The following is a 21,370-nucleotide window of genomic DNA, read 5'->3' on the forward strand; positions in this document are numbered from 1 at the left end:
TGGTGGAAGGTGTCCGTGTCCATGACTACAGGTGTTGGAAGTAGGTGATCTTTAGGGTCTCTTCCAACCCAAACCATCCCATGATTCTTTCAAGAACAAGCAGCTTTATTTTGGCTGTTAAGTACATGTCTCACATGTAGAACTTGGAAAATAAATACTAGCTTGCAGTCTATTGCTTATACTACTTAGATGCTGCTGTCATATGTAGACTTACTTTGTTGCTGTCTTAAAACAGAAATAAAAATTCAGATGATGCTTCCTAAACTGAGCAGTATATGGTTTGCAGATATGTGCAGGTTCCTAGTAAGTACACGTTACTATTTAGAGCTCTGAAAACATAGGTGATATTTTTAGAAAATAGGTTAGTTTCATATAATGAAGTGTATGCAGAGTTGTACGAAATGCAGAATTGCACCAAAGACAGATTTCTACAACTAACTGCCTGAATAAAAGGGATACATTTGTACAGTTATGCAGCATAGATTGTATTTAAATTAATGAGTAAATCAGATAGTGATCAAGTACAGCTTTGAGACTTGGAAGTTTTTGTGGTCAGTAGCCATTGTGGATGTGGACTTCCTGTAGTCTTGAGGTAATTTTTTTTATCTTTTAAGCAATTAAAATGTAAGATATAGTATAGTTATTAACATGTAGATGTGAAAAGGATATCTGTTGGAGAAGAGCTATGAGGTTGTGTGCCCTGCAAAACCAGGATGAGGGGCAGTTTTCAGGAAATGCTAGCAATTCAGCCTCAGAAGGTTGGGGGGCTGATGGAGTCATAGAATAGGAAAGCTTTATGGGAATAGCTTTTATGTTGTAGTAGCCAGGGGAAGAAATTTGGTATTGGAGGAGTATAACAAGTGTCTTAGGAAAAGGTCAAAACGGAAATAATGTTACAAGAAGAAATGTGTTTAGAGGCAGGTAACTTTCCAAAAGATTAATGTTCTTGATTGAGTTAGTTTCTGCACATTTTCCTGAGCAGAATAGCTCATACAGCAGGAGGAAAACTGGGGGTACAGTGACTTAATATTTAAGCATCAGCGAAGGCACTACAGGGAAGTTGTGTGTGACTTTCTGTAGGTTCTGCCATCCTCAGGAGGGTGTGAAGGTTGTCATGACTTCAGTATTGAACACTCACTTTCTGTGCTCCCTCTTTAATTGCCAGGGGTGACTGGAGGGCCTTGAAGAACTTACCATTTCTTACCATTTTGTGTGGTGGCAGGATTTTCCTTTTTATTCTTTGATTTAATTAAAGCATGTAAATGGGACAGCAGTGGTCCTGTTGCTTGAATTTAAGTTTTTGGAGGTTTTGTTCCTTAGCATTCTTCCTTTGCCTCCTTGAATGCTCCTTCTGCTGCCCTCCATCCAGTATTTTAACTCACATCCTGCTTTGATCAAATACTACCTTGGTGAGAATTAAGGCAATATCCAGTTTTATAAATAAGTGAAAAACAAAATGCCTCTTGGGAGTGCCCTACTACTTCTTATTGCTAGGATTACAGGAAGGGTTTTCTATAGTTCTGTCTGTTTGTGTAAAACCTCAGCAGAATTTACATGAGTAGCAGACAGGCATCTAAACTGGTGAAACCATCATCACATGACTTATTATTTATAGGCTTGAGGGGTTTCCTGATAGTTGGTCATGTATTGTCCTTGCTTATAATCGATTTTTCCTAGTCAGTGCCTCTTGAAATTAGCCTTTTTTGCCCTGTTTATAGTCAAGAACCCTGTTGACAGGGTGTCAGGCTTATTGGCAGCTTAGTCACTGAAAGTAGCTCACTACATACAAAGGCTGAGGATGGACATCCACCTTCTTCTTGCTCCTCCTGAACCAGGATGAACACTATAATTTGGGAACAAGGAAGCAGACCAAAAGATGGAAGTAGGCAAAAGCAGAGTGAGAATATGATAGGATATGTTAAGTGAAAAGAAGCTATGTGTAAGGGAGAAAATGCAATAAGGAAGAGGTGAGGAGGGGAAATGGAATCACAACAGGGAATATAAACAGTTATGCTTTGGGCTCTCTTCCCTATATCAACCATCATCTTTCCTTCTCAGAACTCTGTCCTGACAAGGTTGAGAGTTCTGGTCATCCTGTGGGTAGGTGTGGTCTCAGATAATATCAGTGCAATACTGGTTTGGCAGTGGGGTTTTTGGAAATTCTGAAATAGCAGCACCCACTGGGACTGTTCAAATTCCTTTTTGATAACACCAGGTTTTGGAACTAAACTTGTGATAAAACTGCTACCTTTCTTTTATCCACTACTTTCAAAGGGTACATAAAACTTGGAGGTGGCAGATTGCAGAAGCCATACTTTTAAATATTAAAATTGTGAAATTGCTTTTCTTTTGAAGTGTTTTTGTAGCCTGCCTGTGTAAGTATAACTTGTCGTTCAGCCTGTAGGAGATAGAAAGACATTTCTGTAACACTTCCGTAGCAGAACTCCTCTGCTCTAAGTAAGAAGAAAACAAAAGCACTATGATACCAACTTAGCAGAGTAGGTGTTGTGCAAAACAGTGTGGTAACCGTTTAGACTGGTGTGATGGAAATGAAAGCAGAAGTAGAGTATTGAAACAAACATTTTAAAATGTATATACAAGCATGAGTTGTCTCCTCTGATGCAGAGTAGCGTAGCACCCTGTTTTTTAGCTGATTTAAATCTGGAGACTGCTCAGTTTTTGCTCAGGCCTGTGGTGTGCTATGTAATTGAGCTTAGCAATGAAAAACCTGCTTTTTAAAGTGCTTTTTGTGATCTTTTTTAGGTGTAGTTCATGCAGCACTTTCTGGTAACTCCTGGCACTGCTTTAAGCTGTAAGTTTGTGTGGGGGTAGCCCTTCTCAGGATGTACTCCATGGCAATCATCAGATGCTAAAAGCTTAATAAGGGTGCTGTGTGATTCCACTCTGTGCTTCTTAGGTAGAATGTGACGTTACATAGCTGAGGAACTCTGTGAAACTTAACACATTGCACAGGAATTACATATCTGAAATGTCTAGGGAAGAGAGAAACAAATCATTTTGAAACATAAAATAAGCCAAAGGGAAAATGCAATGCAATTCAAATATAAATAATATTAATACTGTCTTGAGAAGTGAGTGCCTATGGACTGTCTTGTCCTTATGTAGGAGAATAACGCCAGTAGCATATTTGACAGTGTGTTTGAAAGTTTTTTTTCTATCACAGTCCTCTCAACAAATGGGAGAAGCTGAGTTCCCTACGTGCCAAGTTCTACTACAATTTTGGTAACTTTTGGAACTGTATGAATTACCTATTTAGGCGATTGTAACAATTATGCAAGTAAATGTTATATAACCACTCGCGCTTAAGCGTGTCCAAACCGAGGTGCAGTAAAACATTCTGGTTGGAAATCTATAGCTTCAGGTTCTCATAAAAATGGCCTCTTTTCAGAGGAGCTGAGTACAGCCTGCTCCTGCTGATATGCACTTCATTTGTGGGAGCCTGCAGTGGTGGTGCCTGCTCTGAGGTCTGGCACTGGCCCTCCACACGTGATCCGCTCGCTCTGGTTCCTGGGCTGGAGCTCCGGATGGCCTCCGTTTGCACAGATTGCTCGCACGGGCTGGCCCAGGCTCCGGAGGAGCTGCCGGTGAGCTGCTGATGGATGCTCAGAAGGGGCCTTGGCAGCCTCCTCCCGGCATCTGTGGGATGAGCTGAGCCCACAAATCAGTAGGACTGGAGCTGTGCCTTCTCCAGAACAGGAAACCTGCTCTGAGGGGCTGGAGGAAACCTGGCGGAGTGGAGTGTTCAGGATGTCAGCCCCAGCACACACTGTCAGGCTGTCGTGTGACGAGTTTATGAAGCTGTTCCTGCAAGGCAGAGGGTGCATATTTGCAGAGAGTATTAATTGTTTTTTTGTCAAGGCTGCTTGAAGCCACCCTTACCTCTCCTGGAACATTGAATTCAGAGGAGTTGCATGTTTTAGATAAACATGTTTTGAGACTACAATATAAGTCTCATATAAGCCATTAGAAGTTTGCTTGGTCCCTTTCTACATCCGTAGTATTTTTAGAAGTGTTATCTTCTGTGCAAGACTATATCACCTTATTTTTTTTTAAGCCCTTTTGAAATTTGGGAGAATGTAGGGGAAAATCATTATTACATAGATTTTGGGTTTGTAGTCTAGTTCCTAGAAACTGTACAAGTTGTATTAGACAATCTGTTCCAAATGAAAATTTGTTTACCAGTCTTGTCTTTTGATTAAAAAGGTGTCTCAGCTGTATGTCACATGGTAGGTGGGTGAGGAGGATTAAGATTCCCACTCCTGAGTGTAGGAAGTGAAGAGTAACTAGAGTTAGGAAGAGACATCAGGGCAAAAGACCAGGAAACTGCAGTAGAGGGGTACAGGAAATGGGTGGGAATTGAGGAAATGCATTTTTCCTACAATGTGAAATTAATGTAAAGTCTAGCAACTGAACATTGAAACCTATTGAGAAAATGTGCCCCTCAAAATAATAGATTATGGACAACAGCAGCTTTCACTACTGTTGCTTACATTGGTTTTTTTCTGTTGTCTGGAGAATTATTATGGTTCTCTATGATTTTTCACTCTCTTGAGTTTTAAGGTGTTTTTCTTTCCCATTTCCTCTTCACTGTACGCTTCCTGTAGTCTAAGTGTTCCCAATGAAGCTCTGAACAGTTGGAAAATGTCATGTTCTCTCTATATCCTTGAGTCAGCTCTGTTCAGAAGTACTTAAAACTGTGTGGAAACCCCATTAACCCACTTTAAAGGTGTGATCAAGGTCCCATGACACATGCCAGCCCTGAAATTATGCCATGAAATAAGCAATTAACTTCGTTTAGCATTTAATCAAGCAGTTAATTTTGAGACTGGCTTGTTAAAATCTCCAACTTTGAGAGAGATCCTGCAGATACGAGTGAAACCACTTTGCTTTGGTTCTGCAGGAAAAAAGTAAATTCTGAGCATTACAGCTGTGAGGCAGAATTCCAGTCGTTAGCCAGTTTTCCTTCCTGCTCATTTTCCTTCCTGTTATCCCGGCACATCTGTGCTGTTTGTGGTCCCAGCACCACTGCAGGCACGGCTGGTGTGGGTGATGCTGTTCTGTGCTATGACAGTGCTGGGCCTTAGGAGCTGACCTGAGCCAGACCCAGCTCAGGGCTGTGCCCAGCTTAGTGTTTGCTAAGAATGCTGCCAATCCAAACAGGAAGTTTAAGAAGCAGCTTTTTAAACCTACAGTCCTGTTGTTTACATGGCTCAATAGATTATATTTATGTGAATACTCAGTGTGAATATTATGAACAGGATCAAAGATCATGAAAGTCTTTAGCCTATTGAGTATTAGTTTTGGGAAGAGGTTAAGAAGTTCTGTAAATTACAGTCAGTTGTCACTCATTTAATAAATGTTTTTAAAAAAACCACGTGCCTATGTATGCATGACTGATTTTTCTGCTTGTTTAATTCATATAATTTTAAAATTGGGGGTTTATTATAAGTAGAACTAATTAAGCCTTCTTATGAATTGATGCTTCACTGTTTTTCTGCTTTACAAACAATTACTTTCTTTCCCTTCCTTTCCCATATCCCAATACTATCAGCTTCTTTCTGTGCTCACCACGTATGGGTTGATCAATGTGTGGCTTATGCTGTGTGGCCTGTTCTGCCCCAAGTATGGGCATATTTCTTAGCCAGAGTATGAGTAACTAGGCCATATTAACTTGGGTCTCTTTCTTCTTCCAAATTTAATGAAACTTCATCTGTTTAACACATTTGCCTTTTGTCAAATATGATTAAAATTGGTAAGACAGATTTAGCCCAATCAGACCTCATTTTCCCTCTCAAGTTATTAAAATAGCTTAGTTTTCAGACTGAAAACCCTCTTCATCACAATGTGGACAGTGCAGTGTGTTGCTGTACTGTATTTCTGAGTTTGGGATGCTGCATCAAAGGCTTTATGTGTGTTGCTCTTCCATCTCATGGTTCTCTACTTTCTTTCCACAACCAGCAAAGTAGTTGGAGCCTATTAAATCTTAAACGTGAGTTAACAGTCTCACCTCATGTCTTTCTATTTCAAGATGTCATGTATTTCTATGTGTCAAGGAGAGTGGTGACCAGTGTTGAGGAACTTAATAAAAAATTCCCAATAAAATAAATACTAGACTTCCTAGACTTTCAGTGGTAAGATGTTGGTGAGTGATAGGATGAGCAGGTTAAAAACTGAAGAGAGATATTAAAAATTAACCCCCCCAAAAAACCAACCCCAAACCCTAGAAAAATAAAATTCATATTTGTGCAGATAAAAATTGAGCACACTGCGGTTAAAGACAATATCCTTCCTTCAGGTTGCCAGAAATATGTCTTTGTATGTGTTGGTGCTTTGGCTGTTACTGCAGTGAGGTCTGTAAATGGAAGTGTGCAACCAAGACATGTACCCAGGGTGATGGATGGAGGAGTTTTAAGAAGCTTTAGCTCTGCTGCCAGGGTGTTTGGTTTTAGGTGATGATGGTGGGAATAGGTGAGGCAAGGGGGGAATGGAAGCTTCACCACTGAGTTCATGTGTCTGCTGTGCTCTGTGTGGAGTTAAACCAACCCCTGGAAATGTGAGTGCAGGATGAGGGGCTGGGAGGTCGTTTCCTTGTACCTGAAGGAGTCTTTGAGTTCCGCGGCTCAGCAGCTCCTGCCACCATATCCTTTACAAACTTTGTATGCAGGAAGCTTTTGAGTTAGTACTCAGTTAAGAATTATAATGCAGGAGAGAGTCAAAGACTTTCCTGAGGAAAGTGAAATTTCCTTAACTACGTGTGGCCACAGTTCCCAGACTGTTAATTCTGGGTGCTTGCAGTTAAACCACTGCAGTGAGTGGTGTGAGTTCCTGGGAAGTGGAGGGGGAGGCTGGAGAAATGTTTTGGTGGGAGCACGGAGCACTGTGCAGAGAGCTGTAGGTGAGACAAAGTGCTGTGTGCATGTGGTTTTTCTGAAAACCAAAGTGCCTTTTTTTAATCTGTTCTCGTAGCTGTTATTTAGTAGAGGGAATGTTCTCAGTCCCAGTACACTGATGGCCTTATAAATTGGTGAGGCAAATGTAATCACAACTCTTCCATCTAGAAATGCCATGTTGATGCTTTCTAAATTGCAGTGTTTTGGCATTTTAAAGAAAATATACTTTTACTTTCACAGATTAAGCTGCCACCAATGATGGAAATCATAACGGCTGAACAGCTGATGGAATACTTAGGTTAGTAATTACAATAAATTGTATTCACTTGTATATTATACTTTATAGCGAGTAAAAATGTAGAATTGTTTTATTTACTGTTTTATTCAACTTTACTTGAACTCCTGATCCAAGAAAACTACTTACAATATTCAGTTATTCCAGAAGTTTTCTGTCCTGCTTTCCTAAGTGGTTACTCTAGTGATGCAGTTGCTATGGCTTAGTACACCAGCACATTGATAGATTTAAACTTACTTATGTCTCTTATATTGTTGTTTTGTTATAGTTGACAGAATGTAGTAAGTCAACTGTGTCTTTAATTGTCTGCAGTAACTCTAATCCTTGGAAATGTGACCCAATTAAAATAACAGGGAAAATTAATGTAGTCAATGATTGGGGTCTCATTTACAGGCACTACTCTGTTATCACGGTCAGTGTTCAGCAAAATTGCAGCTCTTTCTATCTGACAGGGCTGTAACTTCAATACTCTCCATGACCCAGCTGTTAAAAGTGCAGCTGTGATAGTACTTAAGCTGTAGGTACCTCAGTTCTTTCCCTTTGTAGCCTAACAAATATAAAAGGTTTGAACTTAATAGACTAGGTTTGATATTTTTTTTTTTTAAGTGTGAGAAGAAACCTTACTATATTTTCTTTTTTTCCTTTTGTTTGTAAAGAATGTAGCTTGTTCTTTACAGAAGCAAATCACTGAAACTTCTGGTGGAAAAAAAAATTAACTACATAATTAAAAAAAAAATCCTAAGAAATCTTTTGGCCTGTGTCTAAACATTTCTTGTAATTGTGTTGATAGAATAACACTGTCTGAAGTCACTGCATAATTCCAGTGTGTATTCTTTCTTGAAGGCATATATTAGCTTCTGGAATTATCTTATTAAATTGAATAACAAAATTATGTGCTCAAATTATTTAGATTCCTATTCAGTCAACAGGATTAGCAGTTGCCTCATGGTTCTTCTTCAGCTGAAAAAAAAAAAAAAAACAACAAACCAAACAAAACAGACTTCAACCACTTTTAACTTAAAAGATTATAAATTAGGAAACCTATAATGATATTTTTCTTTGAGTAGAAACATTTTTTTAGTAGTGGAGCAACAGAATAAATACAAAAAACATTGTAATAAAATCTGGAAGATGTGGTAAATCTTGAACCCCAGTGTGTTGATTCACATTTGTGTTGTAGACAAAGATGGAATTCAGGTGTTGTGGTTCAGCCCCAGGCAGCAGCCAGGCCTCAGCAGCCACTCACCCACTCCCCCACCAGTAGGATCAGGGAGAGAACTGGAAGCCAGACAATTTGTGGGTTGAGATGAATTTTAATAGGGAAAGCAAAGCAAAAGCAGGGATTAATTCACTGCTTCCCATGGGCAGGTGTTCAACCTCTCCAGGAGAGCAGGGCCCCCTCACGCGTAACGGTGACTTGGGAAGACAAACACCATCACCCCAAATGTCCTCCCACCATCACCCCAAATGTCCTCCCACCATCACCCCAAATGTCCTCCCACCATCACCCCAAATGTCCTCCCACCATCACCCCAAATGTCCTCTCACCATCACCCCAAATGTCCTCCCACCATCACCCCAAATGTCCTCCCCCTGCCTCCTTCTTCCCCCCTTTATATACTGAGTGTGATGCCATATGGTCTGGAATATCCCTTTGCTCAGTTGGGGTCACCTGTCCCAGCTGTGTCTCCTCCCAACCTCCCATGAATCCCCAATTTCCTTGCCAGTGTGGCAGGAGAAAAAGCAGCCAAGCCCTTGGCTCTGTGTAAGCCCTGCTCAGCAATAACAAAACCATCTCTATTATCATCCCTGTGTTGAGCACAAATCCAAAACAGCCCCACTCCAGCCACTGGGAAGACAGTTAATTTTACACCAGGCAAAACCAGCACAACAAGTTTTGTAGAATTATTGGTGTCTGAAACATATGCCAAAACATTCCTAGTATCACTCAGCAGAAGTGGTTGCCTTTTTAAATTGTGTTATGGAATTACATATTTTACCATGAACAGTTTGACCTTTCTGTGTTTTTAAGTTAAGGTACAGAGGGAGGTAAATTTCGGAACAATTAAGGGATTATGAAATGCTGCTCTAGTAACAATGTTGGCCATTAGAATTAATTTCTTAATATGGTTTTAATATGGTTTTTATACTCATATTTTACTCCATAATTATGATTCAGGTTATGAAACAATGCTATCTCATTACATTGGTAGAAAATTTCAGTGATGGTTTTTGTTATCAGTCAGCTTCGTTCAGAAGTGTTCATAGAACTGTTGAAGCTTTGAGTATGGAATAAATTTAATTTTCTATATTTTTCTTTAGGAGACTATATTCTTGACGCAAAACCTAAAGAGATATCTGAAATTCAGAGACTTAACTATGAGCAGGTAAGGAGCTGCTCCTAAAATACACTTGCTTATGTCTGAGGAAACTAAAACTTTTTCTCACCTAGGATTTATCACCTTGTTAAAAAACAGAAGCATATAAACCATTGTTTGTAGTGTCTTGTTTTATATATATTTTATTTATATATACTTCTATTAGTGCTCAGTATGTGTTAACAGAAGAAATGATATTTTTTTGGCCTGTTATGAATATAAGAATTTGGAGTTTATTGAGGAACTGTAACACAAAGGTACAAATAAAAGTATATAACAGGGTGGTTGCTTTTTGAAGTCTTCTCTCACAAGTCTTCAGTGTGATGTGCTCTGTGGTGCCTGCTAGAGTTTCTCTGAGGGTGTAAACTGAGCAAGAGAAAGGTCTTGTTCTTAACAGTGATGGACGAAAAGGGATAAATTCCACGTTATGAAAGGCAATATTATTTGAACTGACCACTGTTTATCATCAGGGAAGTCTTTCTATGCTAAAGATAATGCTGTTAGTTTAAAAAAATATTGATGCAGTGCATACTATCTTGGAGCAAGTTTTTGAAGCTCTGTCTGTAGTCATGGCTTGTTTTTTGGTTACTCGTGGAAAAGTGATTGGAGTTTTTTATAGGTGGTAGGTTTCAAGCTAGTTCTGTTCACTATTCGGTCTTTTTTTTCTTGCTCTTATTCAGGGTTGAAAAACCAAATCGAGTAACTTGGGATTGATTTGTGTCAAATTATAGGAATCACTTTTGTAATAACAAAATTGGCTGGTTTTTTGCACACAGTTCTGGGCTGCAGAAGGTTTATAGCTATAACCAACATACAGGAGGGTGATGAAAACTATATGCCTGGTGAAAGTACAGCCTCTGTAGCTTTCTTATGCTCAAAGATATGGATTTACTACATATGTCACATACCTTAAATATTTAATTGTAATTTTAAAGAAGCCTTCTGTTCTGGGAATCTTCTAAGTTGTTTTGAAGGTGCAGAAATAGCTAAAGTAGAAATGATACTGTTGAAAATGTAGGGAGAAACTTCTGTGGTTTTCTGGTCAGTTTGATGTAATCCTGCTTCATTTGCAAAGTAAACATTACAAAATAAATGCAACTATTGTCTGTAGATGTATGATCTGAATTTGTGATGACTAGTGCTGACTTACTATAGACTTCCTATTCTTTTAGCAGAGTAAGAGTGTAAACAAATTTCTTTCAAAATACCTCTGATAGTTGTTTTTTTTTCATGCTTGATATCTGGTCCCTACTAATGACATGCACTTGTTCAGGTGGTTTGCTTTGCTGTTATAATGATAAAAACTTTCTTAAAGAAAGTCTGAGCTAGTCTTGAGAATTACTTATAAATATTGCTAAATTCTAAATCTTGTGACAGCAAAATTGTCAGTAGGATGAAGCAACATGTATTGAAGTAGAGGGAGCTTTTACCTTCCTGGTAACAGAACATTGACAGAACAATGCAGTTAAAGGGTTGCAAGCATTAAAACTCTCTCATTCATTGTAACCATGCTCAAGTGCAGGTACTGGATCAGAAGACAACAGAGGCAACTGTCTCTAACCATCTTAATGGTTATTAGAGACCAATTAACTTGGTCTGTGAATCTTTTGTGTCTCCATCTCCTGTCCAAACTGTATTTCTGGGTTTTGTTGTGGCTTTTGCTCTCTCATCGTTGCAAGCCTGAATTCCTCTTAAGCAACAGAATGTTGCAAAACCCAACAGAACCCCAAACAAACAACAAACAAAAAGTGCCTCAGTTTCCCTGCATTTTCTGCACATACTTTCTCATCATACTCTTTCTGGAATCTTCTCACTTGGTGGAAAATTCTTTTTCCTGCATGTCAGGAAATTTTCTTGTCTGTTGGTTCAAGAGAACTGTCTCACAAAGCACTTTTTCTTTGGCTCATCTTTGCTTTGTGTGATTGGCTCTTTGTAACTTGATAATTCTCCTTAGGATTCCATTGGGATCAATGCTATAATAAGTGCTACTTTCATGACTTGTTTCCACAGTAGAATCTACAGGCCATTTAAAGGTCTGCCCAAAATAAGATAGCAAACTTTTCTTATGAAACAGAAAAAAATCAGTCTTAATTATTTGTCTCTTTTAAGTACTGAACCCTGAAATTAGAATTGGCAGGTAGATCTGTGTAGATCTTTGTTTTGTTCATTTATTATGTAGTGGCAAGTATTTCAGCTTGACTTATAAGGCAGGACTTAAAGGGGAGAAGAAACCTCAAGAAAAGTCCCTTGGAGCTTCCCTTATAATTCAGTTTTCTTGCCAACATCTGACTTGTGCCTATGGGAAATAGAGCTAAAAGCAACAGGAGCTGCCTAAAAGCAGCTTAGAGTGTAGAAGAAGAAACAGTCAGATACAGTTGATTGGGGGGAGAATTCTTATTTTTCAGATATCTTCTGGCACAATGAGAATGAATTATGTTAATAAGCATTGAAAAAACTGTTTAGGTGATTTCCCCTTTTGTACAATTTTTTGAAGTGTTGAATTGATTAGGAGTGATTAGGAGTTGCAAGAGTGACCGTCAAGTGTCCAAAGCTCTGTTTGGTCATCTGTTTTTTCTCTTTCTGCTGTCAGAACATGAGTGATGCCATGGCAATTCTCCACAAGCTGCAGACGGGTCTGGATGTCAATGTGAAGTTTACAGGTGTTCGAGTGTTCGAATACACACCTGAATGCATCGTGTTTGACCTTCTTGATATCCCCTTGTACCACGGGTGGTTAGTGGATCCTCAGGTAACTCCTTTTTTTATTAATAACTCAGAGTATAAGTTATTGGGAATGTTATTCGTGAGAGGGGAACGTTTTAGATTTTTAACGAGTCAATAATGATTGTGGTAATGGATTTTTTAAATCTAGTGAGAAAAATTGAGGAGGGAATACAGACTGTGTGTGTTTTTTAGTGCAGGAACTTTGCAGAGCCCAGGTCTATTGTCAAACTACTTGAAAAGCCTTCTATGACTGTAAATGAGAATTGTTTTTCTGAGGGAGATAAGTCACCAGACACAGCATCCCAGTCGTAGTTTTTGGAGGCTTATTAGAGAACACTTGGGAGGAATGCAAGGTTACTTTCCTCCTTTCTTTAATTCTGATTTACTAGGCACTGCTTTTGAGAAATGAGGACGGTAGAATTGATTGGAGAGAACTGCATGTTTAACAAACATATAATTTATTTTTAATTATATTATTTAATACACAGGACAGTGGTACTGTTTAATTAGGGGAATACTGGTGAGTTTGGCTGGAATAATCTGCCTCAGATTTTTTTCATGCCTTGTTGGTGAGAGTCACTGTTCTCTTACCCCTTGGAGTCCCCCTTGGCCCCACTGATCCAAATGATGCCCTGTTCTCTCCTCCATCTACTTTAGCAACAGCTTTTGATCCTAAGGGTTAACTGAAAGATTTAACATGGGATCTGAAACAGCAAAATATGTAACACTCTGGGCTAAAACTTTTTGGTCTAGTAAATACTAGACCAAAGGGGGATAACATCCTCTCTTTGAACTCTTATTTTCTTATGAGTAATTGCCATAGGCTTGCAGTTGTACTCTGTCCTTCACAGAGGTAAGTTCTCTGTTCTGTGTGCTGTTCCTTCCTGCTCCAGGTTGCTGACATAGTAAAAGCAGTTGGCAACTGCAGTTACAATCAGCTGGTGGAGAAGATAATTTCTTGTAAACAGTCAGACAACAGTGAACTGGTTAGTGAAGGTGGGTAACATTTTTTATGCTTTATTAAAGTAGCCTAACAAATCCAAGTTACATATTTTTCATGTGGATCTTGTTATGTAGAGATCCAAGTGTGAAGAGCTGCATTCTGCCTGCTGAGCTTCTTTCCCTGGGCTGGCAGACAGCACTGTGCTTGTCCTCTAAACTTCTCTGATGCAATTTCTGAAGCAGGAATCAGCTGCATTCCCTTGATCTATTCAGTGTACTTTTTCAAAAGCGTGAGAGAACTTCCCTTTATGAAAAGGCTTTATGGGCAGCATTCAGGTTACAGCTCAGCTCTGCATTATCTCCTATGGTTAGAATATGAATTATATAGTATGTGACAACAAGGAAAAAAATCAGTAGTATTAGAAGTGGATACAGCACTTCTGAACATGAGAGGGTTCTCTACAATGCTGTGGTTTTAGAACTTTCAACTGTTTTCTCCTCCCTGAACATGTTCCCTTAGATTTGTGGCAATATGTGGGCATCTTAGTAGGAGGGGGAGATAGGAAAAATACTACTGTTGTAACCAGCTTTTATATTAGCAAGTGTGGAACAGACACATAACATTGTGTATTGCTTTTGTAGGGTTTGTTGCTGAGCAATTCCTAAATAACACAGCTACACAATTGACATACCATGGACTGTGTGAGTTGACTTCAGCTGTCCAGGAGGGAGAGCTTTGTGTGTTCTTCAGGAACAACCATTTTAGCACCATGACCAAATACAAGGTATATTCAACATTCTTGTCTTTACTGTTGTGTTTTGTGTTCTTGTTTCAAAGCAAATCTTGATTTTTTCCCCTGTCCTGAGGTAGAGATAAATTCCAGTTTGTTACATGTAAATATGGCTTACGGTGAATGTAAGGCCTGTGGCAAACGTTACTTATGAATTATTGATTACAGTGTTTTAGATATCAGGATCCATTATTGCTTTAAATCTTCTTGTAGCTCTTCCCTTTATGTTCAGTTTGCTGCCTGTGTTAACTCTTTGTGCTTATGTGTAATGACATACACTTCTTACATGGCTTAAATTTACTTGCAGTTTGTGATTGGCAATGATAAGGTTAATTTACTGAATTTCTTGTTTCTGAGGATCTAAAACTTTGCTTTACATTTGGGCCAGTAGATGAATAGCTCCATCATGGTGTTCAAAATACCAGATGTTTGGAGAAGTTGAGATGAGCTACAATATCTGTTCCCTTTGTTAGGGAAGAGATTATTTTTTAATCTGAATCTGGAGAAGTAAAATGGTGGGAATTGTGAAAGGAGTATTCTCAGATACAAAAAGTAGGTGTCAACTTGGTTAGTGCTTCAGGAACTCCTTCTTCCATGGAATGGATGCCACTGCCTTGGCAAGTTTACAGTTATCTACTGAGCATCTTTGTTCTAAAACAACTTTGCCTTTACTAAGATCATAGTATATGAATTTTTACCTTTGTATAGAATTCTTGAAATTATATTTTGATTATGTTATTAAATAAGAATTTAATTTCATGTATGCTTGTATTTGTGAAAAAAGAGGGGTGTGTGACGTGCAAAAAGGTAAAGGGCCCACTGGTTTTGCCATCTGTTATGTGTAATGTCATGTATCTCATGTGAATGGCACTTGTTCATTTGTCACTACTAGTCCTTTTTTCTCCCTCTGTTGATCTTGACTGTCAATGCTTATCTTTGGCATTTTGAATAACTCCTTACAAGCTGAGTTAAAGGTCTGAATAGCCCTGATAAATAATTATTAACTCTACAAGCAGGTAACAAATCTGGTCTTCTGATTCCTTCTTACAACACATCTGAGATCTGTTTTAAATCTTTGTACAGTGCCACTCTCCTAAAGCAGTAAGGCAGGTAAAAGGAGCTTTCTCCTCCCTTCCTCCATTTAAAAACCAAAAAGCTGTGAAATGTGTCTGTTTATGGTCAAACATCATACTTCCTGAGGCAGCTCATTTAAGTCACAATTTTAAGTATAGTTTTGGTTCTCTCTAGTCTTCTAAATTTAGTTCTTGCAGTAACTGGTAGTAGCTTGTGAATCAAGCCTGTGCATTCTTTTATGCTTGCTTTTATGATGGGGGATGAGGGCAGGGGGAACAACCCCAACCTCAAAGCTGTTTGGTTTTAAAAAGGAAAATACTAAATCAAAGTACAGCTGTACTTTCTGGATACAAATGGTACCCAGAGGTGCAGGATACCCCCTTTACTTCATCTAAAGGATATTCCAGGTAAAATATTTAAGGAAATCATGCCTTTTTGTGCTATTATTAAAACTTGTAAAATACTTATATTAAGTACAGTCAGTGAGTATCACTTTGACCTTGTGGATTATAAATAGAGACTGTTTTTGTAAGATGTAGACTGTTTGTAGTCTTCTGCAGCTCAGTATTTAGATTAAAGGCCCAAACCTGGTGTGTTTGTCTGTGCTTTATCAGCTTCATAGTTGTAAGCACGTACTTCTCAGTTGAGGTCCTTTTTCCTTTAAGAAATAAAATGCAACACTTCAATGAGTTAATATCAATAATATAGAACAGGTTAAAGCAGTGAGTAAAAATCTGTGTCTGAATTTTACCTATAAGAACTAAATCCAAATCCTAAGAAATACTGAGTTAAAATATTTGAAGAACAGTATTATTTGTTTGTGTATTTAAGGTTTACTGCTGCTAAGTCACAAGGATTTTAATCTTGTCTTTTTTGAGAAGTCTTAGAATTCTGAAATGCTAAGTTTTGAAATATAGGCCATTATTCTTGTTTTTTGTGGTCAATATGGTGACCTCACTTGCAGCTAGTATTTAATTTCTGTGTTATCTTCAGACTTTTAGTTCCTGAGGTTGTTGCTTTTAAACAGTGTTCATTTTGCTTTGGATTTCTGGTGAGTGGTACATTACAGAATTTGAGATATCAAGAAACTCTTTTAATGAAGACAAAATAATTTTTAGTTTATATTTAAAGGCCAGCAGTAACTCTTCTGGCTGCTTCTGACCTGCCCAGCTGTTTGCAGTAGCTGTGACTAGGTGGTCTTTCACATCAAGAAAGTCAGAAGCCCTCTTGACTTGGGCTTTTAGCCAAGATCAGCTCTCCAGAAATTGTGGAGCTCCAGCATACTCATGTGAGTGCCAAATAATGCATTGTTGCCACAGAGTTGAGGTTTTCCAACTGCTTTATTCTTTCCAATTACTGTGTTTAATGTTCATTCTGCAGATGGAGTTTGAGCACTAGTCAGCAGTAGCTGGATTATGGAGAAGTCCAGAAGTCCCTCAGTTAGGAAAAATGAAGACACAACCTATATCAGAGAAAATGAAATGTAGAACTTTTAGGACAAGAACTATGTCATTATTTTGTCTTTCTCTAATACTGCTTTTCCCTCTTCTCCCTCCAAACCAATATATGGAAATGTATAAACAAAGCAGTTACCGAGTTAATGAAAAGGGAATTATACATTTAATAAATTATGTCCGTGTAATAAAATTCATGTAGTTTTAGAAATACACTTTGAATAATTAGCAATTATTATTCTAATTAGCCCATGAGACTGGGTATTTATTAAAAAACCACACATTTAAAAATAAATCTAAAAGATAAGCTGGTAATAGTTTAGAAACGGTCAGTTAAGATTTTATGAAGGTAGAAGCATTTTGTCAAATACGGTACTGTTCCTGGCAAGGTGTATTTGAAAAACATATCTGTGTACATTGTTTACCTTCATTGCATGACCTTAGTGTGCTGATCATCCTGTTTTAGCTTTAACTCGGGCTAGAAGGCAGATGTAGAATCAGAACAATGATCTGTTAAGTAGTAAACATGTTCTGTTCTTTATGTTTTTTAAAGGTTTTTAGTTCAGTGTAAATAAGTGTTTTTACACTCAGTAATTCTCCCTGATTCTGGCACTGTGTGCCCTCTTTCCCTTTTTCTTCTCGTGTGTTGCCCTGAGTGGAGCTGGAGTGAGGAGCTTTGGTAGGGCACAGGTGTGGTGTGCGACTGCTGGAGCTGGGAATGCTGCGGGTGTAGGTGGTGTATCCCTGTCTCCCAGCAGCCTGTCTGATCCCATGATCTGGCAAGTGCTGGGGAAAGGGTGGTTGGTTCCTGGCACCAGGCAGGTCTTTATTTAGTGCAGCTCAAATTTAGAGGCAGCGTGAAGGTCATATGATAAAAGGTTTCTCTCGAATCACAAGATCCCCTCAGTGGAATTTGGCTGTGCCAGTGGAGTAGCCTGGGAGCCTTTGGGAAGAGAACGTGCATGGCATGAACAGTGTGCCTGCAAAACCAGCCTGTAACATGGCCTCTGTTTTCTTGTTGCAACTAGAAGGAATAAAACCATGGAAGTTCCTGGAAGACTGATGTCTGTAGAGATGAGTAGCTACAATATACCTTAGAGAAAAAGAGCTGACTCCTCTTCCTTTGTGTATGAAAGTTGTCCAATTATTGTGAAAAGTTACATGAATATTACAATATTGTGAGGATCCTGTTTGGTATCCTGAGAAATTAATTTAAATTATACTGAGACGAAGTAGAGATCAGAGCACTTGATAAAAAACAAGGGAGAGATGACTTTGGATCTCTGACCTGTGCTTTCCCATTGTTCTTTCATTCCAATAACTGAACAGGAACTCTGTCTCTTGCCAAGGACTGGGGAGCCTGTGTTTGTTGGTTTGCTGGGTTTTGTTCAAGGGAAGCAGCACATTTTAAACCATGCAAGTGATGTTGGAAATAGAGTGGTGGTGTGCAAGTGTTGGGGGTAGTAATGCAGCTTATTGCCTTTCATTAGGGAGCTGTATTAAATTTACTATTTAAATGTGACATTTTTTCAATCAGTGCTCAGGTACAGTTCAACTGAGGAAGCCTTAAAAGCAAAGGAAGAATATGAATTTTATTTGATTGAAACAGTTCTCTATGTCAAACAGTTGTTAGCTTTAAACTGTCTTTGGATGACAGATACTAGATTCTAATCCCATCAAGGCAATGATACACCTTAATATTTGTGTGTAGAAAAACTCATTTTGTAATAGTTTGGAGATTGTGAAAGCAGTAACATTTTCCTATTTCAGTATTAGTACTAAACTACACAGCTTATGGGCTGTTTACAAAGTAATTAAAAATAGGTGGCATAATAGAGGAAAACCTCACAGACACACCCCCCTTTTGTAGGTTTTGTTTGAATTGATATATTGGTCAAAATAAAATTTAAAAGGTTCAAATACACTTACCTTAAACATTCTGGGATTTTATTATATTTTCTGTTACAACTTTTTAAAGTCATCTTATATATGAGATGTTGTGAAATAGGTATTCTGTGCAAACTAGAAATGTTCTGAAATTACTTCCTTTTATTTTCTTGGGTAATTTTTAAGCATCAGGAGTCACATTCAGTTTTTAAGCAGGTTTTCAAGGGAAAGATGATTCCTTAGATCATGTTATGTGGTCAGACTTGTTGCTGACAATTGTATTTATTCTGTAAGGGTAACTTCCATTCCAAGGCTTGAACATGTAGTAGTGTTGTCTGTGTTTGGTTTTGTTTGGGGTTATTTATCTGCTCTATTTGGCTCTTTGTACAAGTGCATCTTATGATATTAGGTAATATTAGAATAACTGCTGCACGTGAGTCTTCAAATATTATTTTTTATGTTATGACCTCCCAGTGGCAGGAGGGATGGCTGTGAACATGGTGGCATTGGAGAGATCTGATGGTAATTTCAGCATCTCTTTTAGGCAGTTGTTTAATGGCTTAAGAGAAATCAGTGAGCTCATCCTATATGTGTTGAATATGGATGATGTTTCCATTTCTGGCCTGTTAAATCTGTGAAATCATTAGGACAGGATCTGCCTCTTGCTGTGGTACATCTTTAGCCCAGTGATCTTTTGTGTGCTGCTGTAATACAAATAGTAAGTTTTTGTGGATGTCACAATAAACTGCTTTGGTTTTTACAGCTAAACCACTGCAACAAGTTTTGCATTTAAATATCTTGATCTGGTACATTCAGTAATACTAATGGAAACCTCAGCCTTAATGTGCTATATGGTCAGTGATGACATTCTTGATTTGAAGTATATTTTCCAAAACAGTATAAAAAGGGTAGGATAAAATTAAATGGATTGATGTAAATAGAAATTTAAAGAGGGAATTTTTTTGTGCTGCTTTGCTATCCTTCAGACATACAACACCATCTCCTTTTACCTGAGGCCTGCTTTGGTAATTTCCCCTTGATTTCAGCTCTTGTCCCATTCCTTCAACCTAAGCTTGCATTTCATCCTTCCTGTGCCTTGGCATCTGAACTTGTTTGCATTGTCTCCTTCACTCCCAGACCAGCCCAGTTTATCATTTCAGAGTTGGAAATCAAAAAAATTTGGCCTTATGGAACTGTAAAAATGTTAAAATGACAACAAAAGCAGTTTTTGGTGACAAGTCATAGCAGGAATCTTAAATTTACATTTTTCAATTGAAATAGACCTCAAATTCTATCAAAAGCCATTCTAACCCATGAAGTCTGAGACGTGGTCATTTTGAGGTAATGCCTCTTGGATTCTGTGGAAAGATCACCTTTGTCTCCCTGTCTTAGCCTTGGATACCCTTGGAATTTAATGTGATTTGTCCTGGGACTGAAAGTTTTCATTGCCAGGTGTGTTTCCAAGGAGCTATAAAGGTATATGGCTTGATATGTATCAATATATTCGTTCTTATATATATTCATATTTATATTATTTTTTAGTCAATATGAACTTTCATTAAGAAGGAGAAATTAGAAGATGGAATACAGAAATTGTGTGGCTGTTAATTTAGCAGTGCATACTAATATCTGATGGTTTAATGCTGTAAGCTTAATCAGTTAATTTTTAAACTTGCTCAAAACTCTCAATGAACGTTTTATTGGGATGCAACATTTGTGTTACCTGATCATTTCTGCTACTTAGATTGTAAAAGGTAATTTTTTTTTTTTTAGTTTTACACATTTTCTTTGTTGTTCTGCACAGGGTCAGCTTTACCTGCTGGTGACAGACCAGGGCTTTCTTACAGAAGAGAAGGTTGTCTGGGAAAGCTTACACAACGTGGATGGGGACGGGAATTTCTGTGACTCTGAATTCCACCTACGGCCTCCATCAGACCCTGAGACAGTCTACAGAGGGCAGCAGGATCAAATAGATCAGGTACTGCCTTGCTGTTGTATTTTTCTGTTTGCTTGTGGCTATATAGAACATTTAGTACTTATTTTTAGTCATATGTGTGTATAATTACACAGGTGGGTACTCATGCAGGTATGGGACTATAAAAAAATCCTTTAGATAATAAAGTTGGGGTTCTCCAAAGTGCTACTTGAAAGTATTAATATGCTTTTGAGGGAGGAAAAGTGAGACCAACTGAGTAGTTTGGAAAATTATTTTAATCTCTTGGAATCCACTTGTGCAAAAAACTTGGAAGTGTCACATCTGCCTGGTATATGGGAACAGAACCAGGCTGTGGAACTTGTCCCCCACAACAAACATATTTCAGCTCATTAATATTGTCATAACTGAACTTTGCCTTCTGTTGCCCACTGGCTGAATGTAGGACAAAACCCTCAGCAGACTGTGTGTCGTGGTGGGTGTTTGTTACTCTTCATGAGATCCAGACCTGACAGAAGTTGTGTCCAAGGTGGGGCTGAGTTGTACCAGTTAATGTACAAGTGCATGGCAAGACCAAGATCCTTGGAATTCTTACATTCTGAACAAGCATAAGTTTATAATTATCAGCATTAATGTTTTTTAAATACTGGGGGGAATATTAATAAGATGCTTATTAATAAATTCAAGCACTGCATCTCTCTTGCAGAATAAAAATCTGGGAGAGAGAACAGGGCTGGTAATATTTTGAGTTGCTGTTTGGTTATATGCAAAACTACACTTGATTTTCTCATCTGCTGAGGAGTTGGTGTTCCTAATGTATTCCCAGCATTGTTCAGTGGAGTGGGGACAGATACTCCATCAAGCATAATCAGAGTGTTAATTAGAGAAAATTACAAAGTGACAGCTTCAGAATGTTCTTCCTAGAACTGGTATGAGCTGACACTGTCTTCTGCTGCTGTTCAGGTAATGGAATATAAACCT

The 21,370-nt window shown here is 38.3% G+C and overlaps 1 protein-coding gene across 1 annotated transcript in view; it reads left to right on the forward strand.

Moving 5' to 3' along the window:
- Positions 1–25: 25 nt before the first annotated feature.
- The window catches only part of MINDY2 (MINDY lysine 48 deubiquitinase 2), a gene marked incomplete at its 5' end in the record, with an annotated part of 30,947 nt that continues 9,602 nt past the window's right edge, over positions 26–21,370 (forward strand). The window contains 7 exons of the mRNA XM_029958799.1: positions 26–40; positions 7,152–7,209; positions 9,529–9,593; positions 12,175–12,333; positions 13,202–13,304; positions 13,893–14,035; positions 20,261–20,434. Coding sequence (XP_029814659.1) covers positions 26–40; positions 7,152–7,209; positions 9,529–9,593; positions 12,175–12,333; positions 13,202–13,304; positions 13,893–14,035; positions 20,261–20,434 — 717 coding nt within the window. The remainder of the gene's footprint in view (positions 41–7,151; positions 7,210–9,528; positions 9,594–12,174; positions 12,334–13,201; positions 13,305–13,892; positions 14,036–20,260; positions 20,435–21,370) is intronic.

This window comes from Manacus vitellinus, unplaced genomic scaffold, assembly GCF_001715985.3.
Source record: "Manacus vitellinus isolate BGI_N305 unplaced genomic scaffold, ASM171598v3 scaffold_16_pilon, whole genome shotgun sequence".
NCBI classification, from domain to species: domain Eukaryota; kingdom Metazoa; phylum Chordata; class Aves; order Passeriformes; family Pipridae; genus Manacus; species Manacus vitellinus.